This window comes from Rhinolophus ferrumequinum, chromosome 4 (genome assembly GCF_004115265.2).
Source record: "Rhinolophus ferrumequinum isolate MPI-CBG mRhiFer1 chromosome 4, mRhiFer1_v1.p, whole genome shotgun sequence".
NCBI lineage: Eukaryota > Metazoa > Chordata > Mammalia > Chiroptera > Rhinolophidae > Rhinolophus > Rhinolophus ferrumequinum.
In genome coordinates, this window is record NC_046287.1 from 7,540,264 (window position 1) to 7,562,238 (window position 21,975).

Genomic DNA, 21,975 nt, shown 5'->3' on the forward strand with positions numbered 1-21,975 from the left:
CAGGAAGGCTGCTGGGGTAGTTCAAGGCCTGAAAGCCAGAGAACCCCCAGTGTAGAACCTACTCCAAGTCTGAGGCCTGAGAACCTGCAGCATGGAGGGCAAGTAAAGACCTCGGTCTCAGCTCAACAGTAGGTAGAGTGGTTTCAGCCTTCCTCTGCCTGTTTGTTCTATTCATGAAAGTCCTCAAGGGGATTGGATGATGCTCACCCACCTTGGGAGTTTATCGATTACTGAGTTTATCGATTCAATTGCTAGTGTGTTCCAGAGACACCCGCATGAACACATCCAGAAGTAATGCTTAACTAGATATCTGGGCATCTCATGGCCCCATCAAGTTGACACATAAAAATTAATCATCACACCTGGACTCTTCAAAAATGTCACTCATAAAGGCAGGAAAAAAGTCAGGGACACTGTTTAGATTCTAAAGAGACATTTCAAACTACAGGAGTATGTAATCCTTGATTGGCTCCAGGATGAGGTGGGGGTAGGGAAGAATATAAAAAAATTGGAACGTTAGAAATTTGAATATAGACTGAATATTAGACAATATTATATGAATATTAAATTCCTTGGGTGTGACAAGGAATGTCTAAGTAGGGGAATGCTTTTGTTCCTAGGAGATACATGCGGAAGTATTTAGGGATGATGTGTCACGACTCTGCAGCTTACTTTCATATACTTCAGAAACAATAAGAGAGAAAAAGTGAATTTGGCAAAAAGTGAAGTAGCAATTAGCAACTATAGGTAAACAGTATATGGATTTTCATTCTACATAATATTTTAATTTTGCTCGTAGGCTTAAAATTTAAGATAAAAAGTTTAGGGAAAGTAATTTATATAATATCCTCAAGTTCATTGTGCCTCTCTCTTTTTTCCTTTATTCTGGAATCTGGAGAAGTTAAAAGAAATCTTATGGTGGAAGTATAGACTTAAGATTTGTGCAGTTTACTCTAGGTATATTATACTCCAACAAATACTTTAAGGAAAAAAGTCTGGGGTCAGAACCTTGCTTGCTCTCTTTTATAGGGGAAAACTATTTAGTAATCTTTAATGAGATATTATTTATCAATATCATTTTGTTTCATGTAATAGTTCTTGTTACTCCTGGTACACAGAACAAAGAAAAGAATCAGGAATCAGGATATAGATGTTCGAGGGAAGAACCAGGAATGTAAAAAGACAATCTGATAAACTAAATTACATGTAGTGTGGAAGAAGACGCAGCAAAGGATTCACTCACTGCATGAAAAATGACATGTGCTAGTGATTCAGGGCTAGGTTCTATATCCACATATAACTCTTGACTCTACATTTGGCTTTTTGCATTCGCAGATTCAACCAATCACGGATCGAAACAGTATTTTCAATTTGAGGTGGGAATCCATGCTTGGGAATGCAAAAATACTATTTTGATCCACAGTTGGTTGAGGTTGGTTGAATCCTCATATGCAAACAGCTGACTGTATTTATTGAAAAAAAAAATCTATATATAAGTGGACACAGGCAGTTCCATCCCATGTCATTCAAGTTTCAACTATGTATACCAAACCATGTGTCCTAGTGTGGAGTTACCTCCACCTGAAAGAAGAGGCACTTTTTTTTCTAATTTGCATCAAGATACCATGTCTCAGTCAGCCATAGCCCTGTGTGGAGGTCCTGGTATGGATGAGGGTGTACTCCTTTCTTGTGTCCATAAAGGCTTCCTAGGAACCAAGGCTCTGATGACCTGAAGATCTCTTGTTTATCTTTTCCCTTGGGTATCTACTCAGCTCTCTAACAGAAGCTATAAGTTATAAAACTAGCCAGCTTCCCATCGGCCTCCTGGGTGTGCAGACAATGTTTTGGGCTATACATGTTCGGAAACCAAAGAGAATTCATGAGCCGTTCCACACTGGAGACTGCAGTGCTGGGTTAAGGCTGGTGCAGCAGGCTTAGGGGTCAAGGATGATTTACTCAGCCTGAGCTTGTCATTTTATGTTTTTCTTGGAAATATGGTCTGTTTGGAAAAGAGCTCTTGGAAACCTGAATGCCTCAAAAGTTTTGACTTATGTTGGCTAAAAATGGCAAGTTTCAAATTTCTTCATGAAAGATCATATAGTAAAAACCAATGTAGAAAGCCATATCTGGAAAATGAATCTCTATCCAGTGTTTTTGATTAGCCAAAAATCCTTCGTTTCAATTTCACCCAAGGATAAGATTTTCTTGAACTGTGAAAACCTCAAACCAATTTTTTTATAGGACAATAGATGTTATGTGTCTACTATTCTGCTTGAAATTATGTTGGTACAAACACAATCTACCCGTTTCTGAATTTTGGTTCTTGACTGTGTTTTTCTTTATTCAGTCAAACCAGTGTTGTTCTTAATTAGAAATTTAAATTACATCTGCTGCAGTTTTTGTAGACACCAGGGGATATATCTATGTAATACTTTCAGCCAGCCAAGCTATTTTTCATAACTTCAACGTAACATTTTTTTCTAGAGTGCTTATTGATGAGACCTTATAAAAATTGTGCACAAATGTATGCAAGACAAGTAGTTGTGTGGCTCAGGAGAGAGCTCACAAGGAAAACATTTCTTGAATATATTGTATTTATTTTTTTATGGAGCAGGAAAACATGTTTCTCTTTGTCTTGTGCTATTCTTTCATACGTTCCCCTTTAGTATCTCACTGGTATGTGCTGTTGGAAAGTGAAAACAATCTTACAAATTGAGATATTTCATTAAATTTCAATGAGGTAATTAAGGAAACTCATTTTCAAAGATAGACATTTATTTCAGTAGCTCGCCTGTTGCTTAATCAGGAAATGACCAGAATACTAAATCCTAAAAGGCAGGTTGGGCTTTTATAGGTCAGCAGCCTTGAGAGCCAGGCTGTTGGAAAGGATGGCATGGAGGTGAAAAGAGCAGAGGCCCCTGCTGTGGGTGGAAACTAATTGGCTGAAAACATGAATAAGTTATCTTTGTTATTCATGTCAAGGAAAAGCTAAGAGAGAAGGGACGAATATCTGTACCCTACCAAGGACTTACGCTCTGCGTTATGATAATGAAAAATAAAAAGCAGTTCCTTACTTAGACTTAAGCTCTTCTCCCTATAGCAGGAAGAGGAATAGAAGCTCAATTACTTAGCAGTGCTTTCTTCTGAATATTATGTGTCAGATTTGGCATTTTCAGCCAATAAAATATTGTTAAGAAGGTGGCTAAGAAAGTCTCTAGCATAAAATATTTATTACTGGGACCACTGTCCTTGAGTCTGGGATTACGTTTAAATGGTTTCAATTAAAAACCTCTGATGTCAGAGCTAGGCAATTCTTCCCCTTTGTTCACGGCCCTGTACTGTGCCTGGGTCTCAGCAGCCCACACACATTGGCCGTAGATTGAGTCCTAGGACTGAAGATTCTAGTATGATGTTATCAGACTTGAAATTAATCAGATTGGATATCGTAGAATAAAATCTTTTACCAACAGATCAATTTTACTTTCCAAACCTTTTCCAAAAATTTCATAAGAGAGACAGACAGACCCATGGAAAATTCTCTAGGAGACTCCTCTCAGCAACGTCCTAGCAAACAAACACTCTGTGCCATTTTCAGATCCTGTCTTTTAAGCTTCAAGTTGCTATTCCTCTCTGAAGTTTTCTACACCGGTGAGTCTCCGACTCTCCTCCATCTTGGATCTGTGACCACTTCCTTCATATTTTATGCTTTCTACGTGGAGCTGAAAATTTAGCTGCAGATGCCCAGCTGGTCCAAGTCAGAAGTCCTGGGTTTGTGTCTCAGCACTATTGCTTAATTAATCTCATGAGCTTGGGCACAGGACTTAACCCCTGTGTCTTTATCAGTGGTTTATTAATCCCTAAGCTTCCTTTAGTGCAGATGTTTGAAGTCAGCTTGATCTACCTCAGTGGTTCTTGAAGTGCGGTCCCCAGATCAAGCATATCAGCATTACCTGGGACTGTTACAAATGCACATTATCAGACTCCACCCCTGACCTACTACATCAGAAATGGCTCTTACAAACCCTCCAGGTGGTTCTGCTACTCACTAAAGTTGAAGAACGACTGATCTGTAGTGTAGTCACATCCCTGGTCTGGTGAGACGCCCCATAGCACAGTCCTAGTGGACACGGAGGATTGTGCAGTCATTTCATGGTTGGCATTTAAATCCAGTGTGTCATGTTTCATCTTTAAGGCTCTGCAGAAGGGCTCACTATTGCATCATATTCAGGTTTGCAGGGTACTACCCACAGAATCGCAGCTCTCCAGCTCCTCTAAAGTGCTGGCAATTGAGTGAAAAATCTTTCTTAGGGTGAACAAAGGATATGCAATGGACAAGGGATTAATTTCCAGCAGCGGCCCCCCTAATTTTGTATTCACAACGTTGTATGTGTGCCGGGCTACACATGCAATGTCTGCTGATATACATTAGGTAATTGGGCATCCAGCAACCCCATTTGTATGCAAAGGGGGTTGCACACCTCCCATTTACAAGTTTAAAATTAAAGCCCAGTTTGAGGCTGGCTGAAGGCTCGCTGCTGGGAACATAAAGAGATAAGGAAGAAATGGCTTCTGTTAATCAGCACTTTTGGCCTCTACTGTTCAATCTTGGCTAATTTGTCCTTTGAAATTGTACATTCTGTGTTGAAGAGAGAGACTTCTAAGAGTACATACGCATTTTTTAGAAAAACCTACGTTTATAAGCCGCCGATGTGTTTATCCACAACACTCCCCCTAACACCGCAGCCACACATATGCTGCAGTCTGCTGCTGTGTTGTATTTTTGCTCTGTGAACTATTTATGCTATTATGGGACCATACGGATCGTCTCAAAGAAGAGACGCACAGCACAGACTCACAGCCTGGGTCTGGGCATCATTTTATTTCAATTCAGCTCATATTCATCAAGCAGCTACTTTGTGCCAGGCAGTGGGCATGCACAGATCAATCAAACACAGTTTCTGCTCTTAAAATATTTTCGGCTCACAATATTTTAAAAGCGCCTGGATATCTCTGAGTTGAATACTTTTGTGTAAATGGAGTCTTCCCTGATACCACCCTGCGTGGAAACGACTCCTTGTTCCTTTTAACTCCTGATTATGCTCGACCAGTGTCGCAAGGAGAATGAGAGACCCAGTGGATCCATTCCTGGAAGAGTCAAAGCCCAAAAGCACAAGACTGTGGCCAGTTGGCCCCTCAGATGGGTCATCAAGGAGACGGCTACATTGCAAATGGTTCGGATTCCCAGATTATGGGAACAAACAATGCATGAGTGTGTCTTGCATTCCCTATGAGGATCACATGGAAGAGAATGCCAGCCTAAAGCCGTCTCAAAGGGACTTGCCCATGAGACCCCTGCAGAGACAGTTTACCAAGAGCCAACTGAAGGAGTCACTTGTCACTCTTCATCAGTTGCTTTATATTCCATATTTGGCCATGTGCATTTGTTTTATTTTGACAATGAGATTGTAAGCGTCTGGAGAACAGTCCTGGGGCTTAAGGTGATCATCCATAGTATGCATTTGATGGTGAAGATAGCCAATACAGTCTATTAGTAGACACCCAACTGGTGTGGGTCATGTACCTCCTCTGTGAGGTGGTTTGCAGGCATTAGTAATTTCTCATGATAATAAGCACTTGTTTTTCCTCTTCATTCTAGGACAGGCGCATACACCTTGATAGCACCAAATAAAAACCGAAGAGATCAGATACAAAGGAGTACGTATATTTATTCATCTGTCATTTGGAAAACTTGTCATTTTCTTATAGAGTCCAGTTGGTTTTCTTTGGTTTGAAGTATTTTATTTTCTGATTTGGATATACTCACCAGGTCTCATTAAGTGTTTTTCTTGATTTAACTGGAGCAGTTTGAATTATAACTTGTAAAACGATTCTATTGTTAATACTTCCACGTTTGTTTCTCTATGTTCGTGGCGGAGCTCACAGCACTATTGTACATCTCAGATTTCTGTTGGGCTCAGACAAAGTCACGCCTGCTGCCAATAGACCCACCTCATTCTGTAAAGTCGGGCTGACTGCAGATATTGTTACTGGACTATGAATACTTTGGAATAGACAAGGCATATACTTGAAATAATTATGTACTTGAATATGCCCCATCCCTTCTGAATGGAATTATTTTTTTAAACCTCTGCGCTCCCATAATTTTATAGCTATCAGAGGCTACACTCAGCTATTTTCATTTGTGTGCAGTAGGTAAACACACTTAGCATTGTTGATAGGTTCTGCGATTTTAGGCGAGGCAACGTGTAATGAAACCAATTTTACCATAGGCTGATGGATATGAATCAGAACTATGTCCCTGTGGTATCCCATCAACGTTATAATGAAACATTACGGGAGGACATGCTATACTTCTCTTTCCGTCTCTAGATTACAGCCTCTTTGAGGACGGGACCACATTTTTGTGTTCCTTATAGCAAGTGGGTGTACAACATGTCTAATTGAAAAATTACGGTAAAATAAATGCTGTCATTTCAAGTTACGGCATTATGTACGTTCGAATTGCAAGGAGAACTGAAGATTTAGTTCACAAAGAAGTTATGAGGCTTGTTCAAATCAACTGAGGTTCTGTGCTCCCCTTTATTAGAATTCGGTGGGAAAATTAATTTCGTGACTAACGATGGACTAAGGGCACAAGGAAAGCAACTCTGTCAAGGGTCTCCACCAGACAGGTGTCCCCCTGGTGGTAAAACTGGGTCAGTGCACACTGTGATAACTAGGCGGAGTGGACACTGCCAGCGGTTGACCAACAGAATACCAAAAATGTTTTGGCATCTCACACGCTTTTGGTTTAAATACTTAAGCCTCAACGTGATCTGCATTTTTAGAGATGTTTCAGAAAGTTTTTATTTTTCTCTAATAATGAAAAAATATAAATGGACATTTGGAACAAACAGGTCTCATGGAAGTACAAATCTAGTATCTCTGGCGCCCCCTGCTGTCACTCAGAGTGTATGCTTGGGGCCTGAGCACCGCTGTCCCGAGTGCCAGGAACCAGAGCAGGTTGCCCACCGGCAGGGCAGAGACCTCACTCCCTATAGTTTCAGTAAGCTTGGGGAAACATTTGAAATAAAGACTATGGGCATCAGAATTATCTGGGGATATGTGTTTACCTATGTGCAGAAAGTTCTTCTTGACACGAGTATTCTAGTTGTGTAACTATTCCCTATAGCAAACTCTTAAAATTAATTTGATAGAGGATTTTAAGAATGCCAGAATGGGAAGAAAAACTACACTCCTTTATTTTCGTAGGAGTTCAGGTTGTTTTCCAGATTTGAACCTCCTGTGCAGACTCTTGGAGAAACAGTGTCACGGGGCGAGCCCAGGGTGACTCGGGGTGGTTCCGACTGAATGGTGTCTTCCTTTCCTGGGTCTCTTGTGCCCACATGTAGTTAAGTGCCCTCCGACGGTTGTTTCTGATGCTTTAAAGGGACCCTTTTCCTTTCTACATTCTAATAATTGATGATTTCGTATTTCCCACGTGGCTCAGTTGCTGAGGAAGAGCTGGAGAACCTGAAGAAATGGAAGGAGGAGCATAGAGCGAAGCCAGTGCACCTGGTGCCCAGGAAGCTAGGTAAGCAGGCCGGCTGGCTCTCTGAACTGGGGAAGACGAGGCCACCCGTGGATCCCGTTAGCACCAAGCCTCGGTCTGTCTTTGCATGTGTCTTACAGACTGTTGGGTCACTGGGCTGCTATGCGTTTAAAGTTGTAAACACTTAGTTGCACAGTACATTTTTGTTTCTGATTTTCTGCAAGTAGCAAACATATGATGCCACAGTTATACGGGAATAAAGTGATGGCTTAATTGCCAAACAATTTAAAGTCCCTTAGATGATCAACTGTGAAGAAAGCTTACCTGGGGCGCTGCATATGCTCTGCCATAGCACTAGTCAGGATGAGAGTAAAAGCTGTCACAAGCATATCAATCACGGCGCTTAAATACTAATGGGGGAAAATAAATGGAGAGTTGATTCCAAAACTAAGATGGGAGTGAGCTGGGGACCCAGGGGTGGGTATAAAGAAAAACGTCACCTGTGTTTTCATCCTACAGATAGAGACTTTTGGGCCACTGGAGCACGTGCTGCCAGTGTGATGAATTGTCTAGGCTGCCTTTGCCTGGTGTTTGAATCATTCAACAGGGAGGCCACCTAATGGGAATCATTCAGTCCTTTGTTCCCTTCCCTTAGCAGCAGCTAAGAACTTGAAGGGCTGGGTACACAGCTTCCGTGGATTTAATACAAATATGTTAGTTAATACAAACATGTCTAGTATCAGGACTCACTTACTGTCACAATAATTTTAGAGAGAGAGTTTTCCAGCGTGTAGGTAAAAGTAAGCTAATTTGGAAATCATTTATGAGTGAAAGTAATAGTATTGTCCATCACCTCCCTGTTATTTTATGAAATGGGATTATCTCAGGTGTCACTTTTATACTGAATAAACCAGATCTGAGGGGTACAACCAGGAAACAGCTTTTTCTGTCCTAACTGGCCCCCTCAAACCAGCTCTGCGGGACTAGTTTTTCTCATGAAATTAGATCTTTTTTGGTCTTTCTCAAATAAGAAAGTTGTTCAGCCAATTTTTAGGCATCAGACAGTGTCATTTCAGTAATTAATGTTCAGTCCTAGCTTCTGGTCAAAACGTAATAGTTTTGTAATAGTAATGTAGTTTAGTAGTTTAGTAGTTAATAGTAAAATAGTTTTGTAGTTTAGTAATATAAGGGAGATTAAAAAATCTTCCCTACTCTAGCCCAGGTTTATTTGGGAAGAAAGCTAGTGAAGGAAACAGGGCCTAGCTGAATTCTTCTCTATTGACTCCTCTGTTCCCAGATTCTGACCCCCAACCCCAGGGTCAAAGGGAGAAGGACAGACAGGAGAGGTAGGGGTCTGTAGTGCACTGATTCCGGTTTCTTCAAATCTAGGTATAAGCTTACTGGGCCTTCTCCCCGCTGGGGCTCTTGGAGTTCTGCACGTCCCTCCTTGCCTGCCATTCCTCTTTCACCTGATTTCCCTGGTGATAGACTTTCCTGCTGCTATGCTTGGCTTCACCATTGGCTCTTGGTAGGTAGGCTCTCTTTGTAGGGTTCCATTGTTGCTCTAGGTGGCCCACATGGGTAGGACCCTTTACGACAGCTTTCAATTGTCATTCTCCTTCATGCCATCCAGACTGGGAATACAGGAAACACTTGTTCATCCTTTCTTCCCACAAACTCTGAAAACACAGGCCGTTTGCCATGCAGCTACCTCTTCTCGATGACCCATCTGAGTAGCCAACTGACAAGAGCCTTTAGGTTCTGACTTTTCTAGGCATGGGTCCACTAGGGCCCTCCCTCTCTTGGGGACACAGATTGATATCGCCAAGGGATTTTCATTAAACCTCTCTTGTTCATCTGATGTGAAGCTTCCTCCTTCCCCAAACACAGAGAAATGGAATTCACAAAGACATCTTTCCTCTGATTTCTGCCTCCCTTTGACTTATTCAACTTGTTTTATAGGCTGAAGGTTGTTGCTAGTTAAGGTTCCCCAAACTGGTTCAGTTATCCCCTTGAAGATCCTGCTTAGGGATCTTGCTTTGGAATTTGGAACAGTTGGTGCCTATCGTCTTGTGACCTTAGATAAAAGTGAGCAGAGTCTCATTTTTGACATATCTGGGAATATCCAAAGAAATATGTGTGGGAAGAGGCTAAAAGGTAGAAAAGAAAATTCTAAAGTGTATTAAACTTTCAGATGATCTTTGAACAAAACCTGTAAATGCATAGACTTTTGAGTTTCTCCATTTATTTTTATTCTCAACTCTTCCCCTATTCCTCTACCCCTTAAAATATTGAAATAGTGGAAGGAGATACTGAAAAGGGCTGTAACATCAGGTAAAATCTTCAGTAGCCCTCCCTGTTTCTTTCCCATTCCACATCCCCACGACAGAGACTGAAGGGCTGAAACCAAACTTTATGTCTTTTGGGACTCAAGAGAAGTCCCTATGGTGCCTTTATCAGTACAATTATACAAAGTATGGTGAATGCAAATTGTTTTAATGTATCTTCTGTGAGAGTGAATCTTTCAGAGAACTGACACTTTTAGTGACCAAAATACCAGAGAAATATTTCAAAGGGATCTTTATAATACACACACCAAGCTTGCATAAACACTGAGAAATCCCTGAACAGCAATTCTTAGATGATTGTCAAGCTGCATGGATTTCTGGCCCCAAATTATTTTAGGTTTAAAAGAGAGCAGGCAAATAATCTAACATTCATATTTTTCTATTGACTACCTAAAGAATAATAAATAATGTAGACTGACAGTCAATTACTAACAAGAATATTCCCATTGTATTTTTGAAAACTGACTTATAAAGACTACATATCTGTCTAGTGTCAAGAATCCTGAGGGTTGCTTGAGGTTTGCCACTTGAATATAGATAGGGCAATAGAGGAAGAATGATTCCAGCAGCATCGATCATTATCTTTATTAGGTTAAGGAATAGTCAGTCATTAAGCTAATAGAATTTCCAAGACAGGCACTATTTCTTATTATTTAGCATGGACCTTCAGGTATGATTTTAATCTAAATGAAAAGTGGAATACCTACACGACTGAAAAACTGAAGTAGGATTGTCCTGTTCTTTTAGGAATAGGGCCTTATCTTTCTGTCCAGCTCTGTTTCTCCTTTAAGTAATTTCCATTCTTTAATGTCTTATGAAGAAAACTGGTTATAAAATGGGTTATATCCTTATTTCTAGAGGCATGAAAATGTTAAAGAAACTCATGGTGTAGACTTATCATGGATTAATTACTTTTTGATGGCTGACATTTCAGCTTAACATTCATGTTTCACCTCCTTGATGTTTTTTTGCCTTAGGTGGTTGCCAATCAGAGACTCAAGTCAGGCAGAAACAGCAACTCCAACTGATGCAATCTAAATACCAGCAAAAGGTCAGAATCTGTCTTTTGTAGTTTAATTTTGGCAAGGAATTTGAGCACCAGCACTTTGTAGTAATCGGGAAATAATATAGTAACTTAACCAAAAGCGTAAAACTTTAACCAATTGCAAAAGGAAACTCTCAAAATCAAAGAAATCAGGAAGTGAGAAGTGAAGAGACAAATATCTAGAATTCTCATTCAAGCGATATGTTAGACAGCAGGACCCCTGATTAAGGGATTTTTTTCTTTTTCTAGTTTAAGTTAACTCGACCATGTTTGAATATTTTGGTTCCAACAACATGGATTTGTTTATACTGTAATCGTCATGAAAGTATTACCAAGAAAAAAAATTAAAAAAAAAAATTAAGGTGCTTAGTGAGTTTTATAATCAGGAAAAATTATCTACCCATCTTTCTCCTCCCCAACCCAGAAGATGGGGGAAGGTGGAGAGACAGAGAAACAGAGACCAAGGAAGAAATACAAAGAGAAATTCCATGGGCAGGAGAAGTAACCTGACCGTTCTCTGTGATTTGAGTAGCTTGAAGGGCCAACATATAATCATGGCGACATACAGCACAAACAACACTGTAATTTGTGTTCCAGTTCCGACAGAAAAATAGTAACTGGTTTTTGTCCTCTGTAATCTTCATACAATTTAGCTAAAAAGAGAAGAAGCTGTAAGAATCAAGAAGGAGGCTGAAGAAGCTGAAATCCAAAAAATGAAGGCAATTCAGAGAGAGAAGGTAAGACGGTGGAGAGGAGGATTAGGCGACATTCACGGAGGGCTTCTCACGTGCCAGGTTTTCTTCTAGACACGGTCCATGGACAAACTTACTTAATCCTCGCAATAACCCTGCAAAGTGTGTGGTATTCTTATTACCCACGTTCTCAAAGGAGGAAACAGAGGCTGGAGTGCTTGGCAAGGGGCTCACAGCCAGTAAGTGAAAGTAGGATTCGAATCCAGGCTGACTGGCCTCAGAGCCACAGTTCTTAGTTCCCACACTGTCTTGTCTCCCAGGCGAGTGATCAAAGCAGTTGCTTTGGCTACAGGGCAAAGCAGTTAGTGACAGTGGCAATTAGTGTGCTCCACCATATTTGTATCCAAATAGTGACTTTTCCAGGCTGATGTGAATTAGAACATGCTCTCACTGAGAAAAGAGAAAGCATGCATTTGCATTTCCATCTTAGTGATATGATCTATTCTAAGCCTCCAAGTGATGTTTTTAGTTTTGATACTCATTCTGGGGCTTGGGAGGGGGATTTCTTAAAATGCTCATCAGTTAGAGAAGAAGGAAGAACGCAGTGTTACTCTCCTCCACCCACTCCGTCTACTGCCATTCCCCACAAAGTCCTAAGTTGTAGTAGGTTTTAAGTGTTGGAGGTTTAGGATCAACGGGTTGACTCATGATACTGACGACCAAGTATGACACGTGCTGCAGGCAGAAGTCATGAAAATACAATTGCTGTTCCTGCTGTCTGTCTGTCTCTGTCTCCCTCCTTCCTTCCTTTTTTTTTCTTTAAAGATTGAGTGTTGGCCAAGATTTAAACCTGGTTACCAAACAATAGATATTTTTATCAGTTAGAATTAATGAAGCCAAAAGCGGATGGCTTATGGGATGCATGAGCTCTATGCGTCTTTTCTTCCCCAGGGGAGCTCTCTACCTGCTGTTGAGCAGACTAAGTCTTTCGTGGAAGGTGTCCTGTAGTGCTGTGTGACTTTGAGCAGGCCCCACCCCTCTCTGAACTATTCCTGTAAAATGAGTCTGTAAGCCCCACATCCTCCTCTCCCAAGGCTCAGGACTATCTGTAGATTTAGAGATGCTACATCTGCAGAAATGTAGGCAGTGGGGACGGAGATAAGATAAGTTATCCATGTGTAACTAACTACTGAAATGCTGGAGGTAGAAGAAAAGAAGAGTAGGGATTTGTTTACAAAATTTGATTTAGCTATCCATTTCCAGTTGACCAGCTATTACACATTATTGAACACATTTTCATTACAATAACTTTTTTAAAACCTGTCTTTCTCATGGTACTTCTCTATTCCCCACTCTCTTTTCATCCAACTCTCCACCCCGCACCGCCTCCATTTTTTTCTTCAAAGGAAGGTTCACACTTTGGTCTCGTGGTTGTAGAGAAGTGTCCCCTTACATAGAACATAGTTTGTTTGCACTGCAGGTGGAACTAAGAAAATCATTAAATCATCACCAGGAACTGAATTAAGAGGCTTGCAGATCTGAAGAATTATTGTGTTGCAACCTCTGAAGCTAAAAGTCATTTGTTAGTTGTCATTTAATACCCACAATTGGCTGGCTTGTGGATCATTCATAGCTCATTTCTTCATGGATCAAATAAAGTACACGACTCAGAAATGTCAGTGGCCGGAACGGTTTCCTTTAACATTGAGTAAAAGCAGCATTTTTTCCTTTTCCAAGTGATACCGTAACTCTAGCTGCATAGCAATCACTAACTATAGAAACGTTAGTTGGGTTGGCTTTTCTGATATGATAGCTGTAATGATTATTGGTATAAATTGGTCTGAAGGTGAGAGATGGATAGAGCTGAGGTGTAGATCCTTTCCCTTCAAACTGTGGCCCCTGAACCAGTGACACTGGCATCACTTGTTGCAGAATCTCGAGCCCCACCACAGACCACCTGACCCAGAGTGTGCATTTTAACAGGCGCCCCAGGTGACTGCTGTGCACATAAACGTTTGGGGAACATTCATCTAAACAACCTTCCAAGAGAATGAGCAGCCTCCCCTGCTCCTTCCACAGAGTTGACTTCTCTGGCTAATCGGCCTGCACTGCCCCCCTGACTAGCTCTTGCTGTCCGTAAATCTGAGGCTTCTCATACTAAATGCAAGCCTTTTCAGTAGCTTGTGTCAGATATAAGAAAAATGGACATTAGCCATCGAGAAATGACATACTTCCCATTGCCATGGTGAAAGCGGCCAGGAGAAGCAGTAATGGCGGTGCTTATGGAGCGTTTAGTCTTTAAAATGCACAGCAAACACACACATGGACACTGGCCTGCGAAGTACCACCCTCCTCCCCAGGCAAATGGCTGCTGTCCGGGACTGTTATATTTTGACGATTTGTTTTTAACTAGTTGACTTCATGTCGGTAGCTGGGAACTGACCATGTGGGAGTATTTTCACCACGGAAATCAGCAAAGGCTACAAATCGTCCTCCCCTGTTCCTCCCAGCCAGAGCCGGTTGTTAAGTTTATCAGCACACCACTGCTTAGCCCTAAAGGAAGGAGGTCCTCCCTCACCCTCCTCTACCACCTTATTCCAAAGCCAAGAGTCAGGGGGCTAAGGAGGGCACGGATGTTGTGAAGTATCTGCCATTTGTGTGTCTGTCTGATCCTTATTGATTTAAAAATAGATTTAACCCATGTTGTAGGCAGGATAATGCCCTCGCCCCATTCTCCCCGTTATAGTCCCTGGAATCTAGGAATATGATATGTTGCATGGCAAGGGGAGCGGGGATTGAGTTTGCAGGTGGAATTAAGACTGCTAATTGAATTACCTTCAAATAGGGAAAGTGTCCTGCATTATTCAGACGGGTCCAACAGAATCACAAGGGTCCTTAAATTGGAACATGGAGAGCATGAAAAGATGGTAGCAGGAGGAAGATTCAGCCTGCCATTACTGGCTTTGAAGATGAAGGCAGGAGCCATTAGCTAAGGAATGGGGGAGGCCTCCAGGAGGTAGAAAAGGCAAGGAAACAGAGTCTCCCCTGAAGCCTCCAGAAGAAACCAGCCCTGCTGACAAATGGATTTCAGCACAGGGAGACCCATTTCGGACTTCCGGCCTCCAGAACTACGACTGTTAATACATTTGTCTTTTAAGCCGCTGAGTTTGTGGTAATTTGGTACAGGAGCAGTAGGAAGCTAATACAACGTGTGTGGTTTTATAATGATGTATTAATGTCTCTTCCTGGAAATCTATAAAGCAGAGAAAATATCTCTATAATATTTAGAACACCAGAGGGAAATAAAGTTGCTAAAAAAAAAAAGTAAAATGGCAGCATACCAGATGCAAGTACTTTCTTTGCCATTGGATTTTACAGCGTAAGTAGACACGTTTTCATGCATCCTCAGAGCACACCTTTCCCCGGAATTTAGTGTTGGGGGAGTGAACCTCCACCATGCTTTCCCCTTATAATCACATTGATGAATTAAGCAATAATTTGGCTTTTTTCAAACTTTCATAATGCCCACAAACTTCAAAAACGGAAATCTTCCAATTTCTTGTCAAAGGCCTTGCCCACCTCCTGGATTCATCTTATTCTGCCTTTGATCTACAGTGCTATGTATGTAGTTTACAAATACTTTCATTTAATTCCCCCAGCGTCTTGGGGTATCCGAAACTTAGAAAGGGCAGGGAAACGGCGAGAGGTCTGAGTGCCATCCAAAGCCTTTCCTTGCTCTTTCCAATAAGCCATAAAGTCATAAAGCTGATAAAGTTCTTTGGAGCACTGGTGGTTACGGTGTTTTCTGCAGACACGGAGAAGCATTGTTCGTTTTTTTTTAATGCTGTCAAGTGAAGTAGGAACTCACCAGTAGGAAATAAGATATGCATATTAGATGCGCAGATGCATACACATACATATTTTTAAGGAATCACACTTGTTACTTATTTCTAGGAAACTGATAAAAAGGGCTAAAAGTTTAAGAACAATTTTAGGGATAAAATTCAACAAGGGGGAAATTATTTCAATATTGTTTTTATACACTAGGAAAAATGTCCCTTTCTGAAAACTTCCAAGGAACACTAGTATTTCCCAGAAATATGGTTCCTACTTCATGCCTTTCTTTGTGGATACGTCTGTGTGGGCATTAAGTCTCTGGTTTTTGAAACGCAATAGGATCCCATTAATTAATCCTGTAGTGATGGGGTTAATATTTCCGCAATGCAGCTGTGGTACTAAAAGGGTAAGCTGTTAGATTCTCTATGCTTCACTTTCCTTATCTGTGAAATGGATATAATGATATAATAATGGAACTGGCAGCCTTAAAGGATGTAATTTGTGCAAAGCCCTCAGTACATTGCCTGGCTAGCACTTAGCAAGCTCTCAATAAGGATACCCTAACCTAATGAATTATGCATGTAAAGAAGTGCCTTAACTCTACCGTGTTTCCCTGAAAATAAGACCTCGCCGGACCATCAGCTCTAATGCGTCTTTTGGAGCAAAAATTAATATAAGATCGGGTCTTATTTTAATATGAGATCCGGTCTTATATAATATAATATATAATATAATACCAGGTCTTATATTAATTTTTGCTCCAAAAGACTCCCTAGAGCTAATGGTCCGAGTAGATCTTATTGTCAGGTAAACAAGGTATTAGGTTTGTCATGCAGGGTGTCTTGCAGGGTCTCTGGTCCAGCTCCCTGCACAAGAACGCAGGACTTGGTGAGGCCAAAAAGGAACACCCACAGAGCCACAGATAGGGGAGTCATACCACTATAGTCTCTCAGGACTTGGTGAGGCCAAAAAGGAACACCCACAGAGCCACAGATAGGGGAGTCATACCACTATAGTCTCTCTGGCGGCTGAGTTGGAGACACAGGAGGCAGGAGCCACAGGATTTGCAACCTGTTGTCTACTTCTCTCTGCCAACCAATACCACTTGCTAGCTGCAATCCACGCTTGCTAGCTCAGCCACCATCTCTTTGCTAGCCCCCATTTGCTGCTAGCGTAGCCACGGCAGTTATATTGTATCCAATGGCTCACTGGTTACACCTGATGGCCAACTAGCCACAGCCGATGGCCATCCAATCACAGTTGATGGCCATTTACTACCTGAGTGAGCACCTTTCCATGTGAGGCCGAGAGCCTGGAACCTGCACCCCTGGCTCTGTCCCCACAAGGTTGGTGTAAAAGTAATTGCGGTTTGAAAGGTGAATTGCAAGAACCGCAAATACTTTTGTACCAACCTAATAATCAACCTCTTGTGTGGAAGGCAAAGAGGGGGGATTATTCGTATTTTACACGTGGATTAATTTTTTCATTTCCACCAAACCCCGTGAATAAGGTTGCTGGAGGAAAAAACAAAAACACACACACAGCTTTTTTTTTGCCACACGGCGTGTCTGGGCTTCTCAGTTGGGTCTTTGTAATGCCTAATGGCTGGCATTTTTCCTTCGCAGTCTAGGCCCATCTCTAATTACCAAGGTCGTCCTCCTCTTCTTTCATTTTCACCTATCTCATCTCTCACCTTCTAGGAAGTAAAGGCCCTCAGGCCATAAGTACCTTTATTTGTCTGTTTCCTTACTCTGACTTTGCTGTTTCTACCCTTGTCTGTCTCAGGAATAAGAAAGTGCTTTTCCTCATTGCTGTTATAGGGTGAATGCTGCCACCTATGCTTACCGTCTCATCTGCCCTTTGGTCTCAGGAACCTTGCTCCTCCGTCAGTTACGCCCCCTCTTCTCCCGTCACTTTCTTGTTTTTGATTTTTTTGCAATCTCGGGATATCATTATACCCGACTCTCTCATCTTAAAAACAAAGGTCTCTCTCTATTCTGGTTTGCTTTTGACTCCACCATCCCAAGCTTCATGGATTAACTTCTCAAAGCCTCTCTACCGTATGCGGCTGCGCACGTCTGTTTGTGGACTGACTCATCACCTGAACCACAGAATCTCTGTTTTAGAAAATGTGCCCCAGGTGATGCTGAGCTCAGCTGGCGTAGGAATTTAGCTCTTGTGAGTCCTTACCTCTTCCTTGGTGGGTTGAGTTTGCCTTCTGTCGCTAGTACTTCACTGGTATTGATTAGCCAAGATCACGAGTGGCGCTCTTAATTAAAAAATCCAAGGGAGAGTGACGTCATAGGAATGGCGGCAGCAGGGCGCACTATCTGAGTTCTCCTCCAGATCTTGTTGCAAACGGGAACTATAACCCATCGAGGAAATTTTCGCTCACCACACAATATTGTGGAGAGATTCGTGGATTGCTTGAAGCTAAGAAATTCTTGGGGATAAGCTAACTGGACGGAGCAAGGAGAGGAGGAGGAGAAGCGGCGTGGGAGCGCCCGGCCGGCAGCGGCGGGAGAGCCCAGCCCCCAGCGGAGCCTCAGCTGGCGGGGGCGAGGACCGAAAACCACGGAGCCGGGCAGGCGCGGGATCCCAGGCGGAGCGGAGAGCGCAGAGACCGGGGGTAGGCCCTTTCCCTGCTCCCACGGCTGATTTCTCCCGCCGGGAAGGCGGCGCGCCCTGCGGCGGACGGGGGGCGCAGTCTCCATACCTGGGCCCCTCCCCCCCCTGCTCTCCCAATCCTACCCCGCCCTTCCAGAGACTGGGACTGGAAACCGCGGTGCAGCCCCGCTGTGCCGGGCGCGCAGAGCGCAGAGACCGGGAGGCGGGCGCTTTCCCTGCGTCCCGCGGCTGATTTCTCCCGCCGGGAAGGCGGCGCGCCCTGCGGCGGACGGGGGGCGCAGTCTCCATACCTGGGCCCCTCCCCCCCGCCCTGCCCTCCCAATCTTACCCCGCCCTTCCAGAGACTTAAACCGGCCCCTGAACTGAGAAGTGGTATCTAACGCTCACGCTTTGGGAAGCCTGACGGGCAGCCCTGACCCAGGCAGACTGGGCAGTGTGCGTGATTTTGGCTGCGCTAGGAGAGAAGAGACGCCTCCACCCCCAGCCACCACCTTTTCTGGCCTGCGGGAAGAGGGCGACGCACGGCTGGGCTGGGAGAGTGAAGACCCCTCCATCTCCAGCCCCCACCCTTCCTGGCTTGCCTAGGGTGGGGTGGGTGCAGCGGCCGAGACACACCCGGAGATCAGCAGTGAGGCAGGCGCAGCTCTGGGCTTTCAGCAGATCAGAAATCTTCTGCCCGCACTCACACACACACACTGAAGAGGTGCCTTAAGACTCAAGAGTTTTGGTCACATATCTGGTGGTGCCACTCTCAGTGTGCATTTGTGCAGGCAAGGGCAGAAACTGCACTGATATTGTAAAAACTATCATCCAGACCCCTCAGGCCCACGCTTTTAAGTCTGCAGTCCCAAAGTCTCTCTGGGCACCAGGTGACCGGCTCTGCCTGCGCAATAAGCAGGGGGCTCCTTGGTACAGCAGAGAACAACCTGGACATTGCTTGGTGGGCTTAGGCCGAGACTGTCGCTGCTTTTTGTATTGCTTTGTTTTGTCTTGTTTTGCTTTGTCTTTATATCTTTGATATCTTTGCCTCTGTCGAGTGGGGTTATCAGGTGGTTTTTGCATGTGAACGTATTTGATATTTTTCTTTGTTGTTGTTGTTGTTGTTGTGCTTGGTGATTTGCTTTGTTCTGAAACTGCCCTGCCAGGGCCCAGCTTGTGAGGCACGGTCAGCAGATCAGAAATCTCCCGCCCGCACCCATACACACACACTGAAGGAGTGCCCTAGGACTCACGAGCTCTGGACAAAGGACTGGTGGTGCTCCTCTCGGTGTGCATACGTGCGGACAAGGGCAGAAGCTGCACTGACTTTGTGGAGACTATCATCCAGACCCCTCAGGCCCACGCTTTTAAGTCTGCAGTCCCAAAGTCTCTCTGAGCACCAGGTGACCGGCTCTGCCTGCGCAATAAGCAGGGGGCTCTTTGGTACAGCAGAGGACAACCTGGTCATTGCTTGATGGGCTCAGGCCGAGACGGTCGCTGCTTTTTGTTTTGCTTTGTTTTGCTTTGCTTGGTTTTGTTTTGCTTTATCTTGTATCTTTGATATCTTTGCCTGTGTTGAGCGGGGGTTATCGGCTGTTTTTTTTTTTTTTTTTTTTTTTTTTTTTTTCTTTTTTCTTTTCTTCTTCTTTGCTGTTGTCGTTGCTGCTGTGCTTGGTGATTTGCCTTATTCTGGGACTTCCCTGCCGGGGCCCAGCTTGGGTGGCACGGGACTCGGCATATCTGGGGGCCAACTCCAGACCAAATCGGAGTGCAGCCGGGGTTGACCTACAGGTCACATACCTAGAGGGGGTTCTCGGCAGGCTCTGGAGCCCATAGAGGCCAAATCACATTGGGGTGGTCAACCCTCACGCAGCAGAGTGCCCTGCGGGGGGCAGAGCCAAGTCTCACGGCAGGTCAGCCCAGGAGTTGACCCCACCTGCTCATTAGCGGGAAGCAATTAAAGATCTTATTGAACGGGACAGTGTACACAACACAAGACTCACCTTTGGAGCACACGCAGAGGAGGACGACGTGGTGCGAGTCAAATATAAAGGACACATACTACACAAGATAACCTAGCAAGAACTAAGAACTCTAGGGGATCTACCTAATATATCAAAATAAACACAGTCAGCCAGAATGGGGAAACAAAGATACACGTCCCAAATAAAAGAACAGAAGAAGCTTCCACAACTGGAACCAAATGAAGCAGACGTAACCAACCTCTCAGAGACTGAGTTCAGAACACTGGTGATAAGAATGTTTAAGGAGCTTAGAGAAGACATAAAGAACGATGTAGAAATCATAACAAACGAGCTTAGAGAAAACATAAAGAAGGATGTAGAAATCATAACGAAAAACCAGTTGGAACTAAAGAACACAATTACCGAAATTAAGAACTCACTTGAAGGAATTACCAGCAGGCTAGATGAAGCAGAGGATCGAATCAGCGACTTAGAAGACAAGGTAGCAGAGATCACCCAAACGGAACAACAAAAAGAAAAAAGAATAAAAAACAATGAAGATGGCCTAAGAGACCTCTGGGATAACATCAAGCGCAACAACATGCGCATCATAGGAATACCAGAAGGTGAAGAGAGCAAGCAAGGGATTGAGAACATATTTGAAGTAATAATGTCTGAAAACTTCCCCAACCTGATGAAGGAAACCAACATACAAGTCCAGGAAGTGCAGAGAGTTCCAACCAGGATTAACCCAAACAGGTCCACACCAAGACACATTATAGTTAAAATGGCAAAGCTTAAAGACAAAGAGAGAATCCTAAAAGCAGCAAGAGAAAGACGGAGGGTTACATACAAGGGAACTCCCATAAGACTATCAAATGATTTTTCTACAGAAACATTGAAGGCCAGGAGGGAGTGGCAGGAGATACTTAAAGTGATGGAAAACAAAGGCCTACAACCTAGATTGCTTTATCCAGCAAGGCTATCATTTAAAGTTGATGGAGAGATAAAGAGCTTTCCAGAAAAAAATAAGCTAAAGGAATTTATTACCACCAAGCCAGCATTGCAAGAAATACTAAAAGGTCTTCTGTAAATAGGAGAAAGATCAAAACAACCTAACTACAAATTTAAAAATGGCAATATCTATGTACCTATCAATAATCACTTTAAATGTAAATGGATTAAATGCTCCAATCAAAAGACATAGGGTGGCTGACTGGATAAGACAGCAAGACCCTTGTATATGCTGTATACAAGAGACTCACCTCAGAACAAAAGACACACACAGGCTGAAAGTGAAGGGTTGGAGTAAGATATTTCATGCAAATGGAAACGAGAAAAAAGCTGGAGTTGCAATACTTATTTCTGACAAAATAGACTTTAAAATGAAGAACATACTAAAAGATAAAGATGGGCACTATATAATAATAAAGGGATCGATCCGACAAGAGGACATAACCCTAGTAAACATCTATGCACCCAACATAGGAGCACCTAAATATATAAAACAGGTACTGACTGACATAAAGGCAGAGATCAACAGTAACACTATTATAGTCGGGGACTTCAACACACCTCTGACCACAAGGGACAGGTCTTCCAGACAGAAAATCAATATGGAAACAACAGCCTTAAATGATACATTGGACCACTTGGATTTAATCGATATTTTCAGAACATTTCACCCCAATGCTGCAAAATACACCTTCTTCTCAAGCGCACATGGAACATTTTCCAAGATAGATCATATGTTAGGCCACAAAACAAGTCTTGATAAATTTAAGAAAATTGAAATCATACCAATTGTCTTCTCTGATCACAATGCTATGAAATTAGAAATGAACTACAGGAAAAAAACGGGAAGACACACCAATTCATGGAGGCTGAATAACTTATTACTAAATAATGAATGGGTCAAGCAGGAGATCAA

At 42.9% G+C, this 21,975-nt stretch overlaps 1 protein-coding gene across 2 annotated transcripts in view; it reads left to right on the forward strand.

Annotated features, from left to right (window-relative positions):
- The window catches only part of EPSTI1 (epithelial stromal interaction 1), an 82,793-nt gene that overhangs the window by 7,027 nt on the left and 53,791 nt on the right, over positions 1-21,975 (forward strand). For both annotated transcript variants that reach the window (XR_004422810.1, XM_033103881.1), the window contains exons 2-5: positions 5,657-5,715; positions 7,511-7,594; positions 10,878-10,951; positions 11,599-11,682. Coding sequence is in view for 1 of the 2 variants with exons in the window: in XM_033103881.1 (XP_032959772.1) it covers positions 5,657-5,715; positions 7,511-7,594; positions 10,878-10,951; positions 11,599-11,682 (301 nt within the window). In the remaining variant the exon portion in view is untranslated. The remainder of the gene's footprint in view (positions 1-5,656; positions 5,716-7,510; positions 7,595-10,877; positions 10,952-11,598; positions 11,683-21,975) is intronic.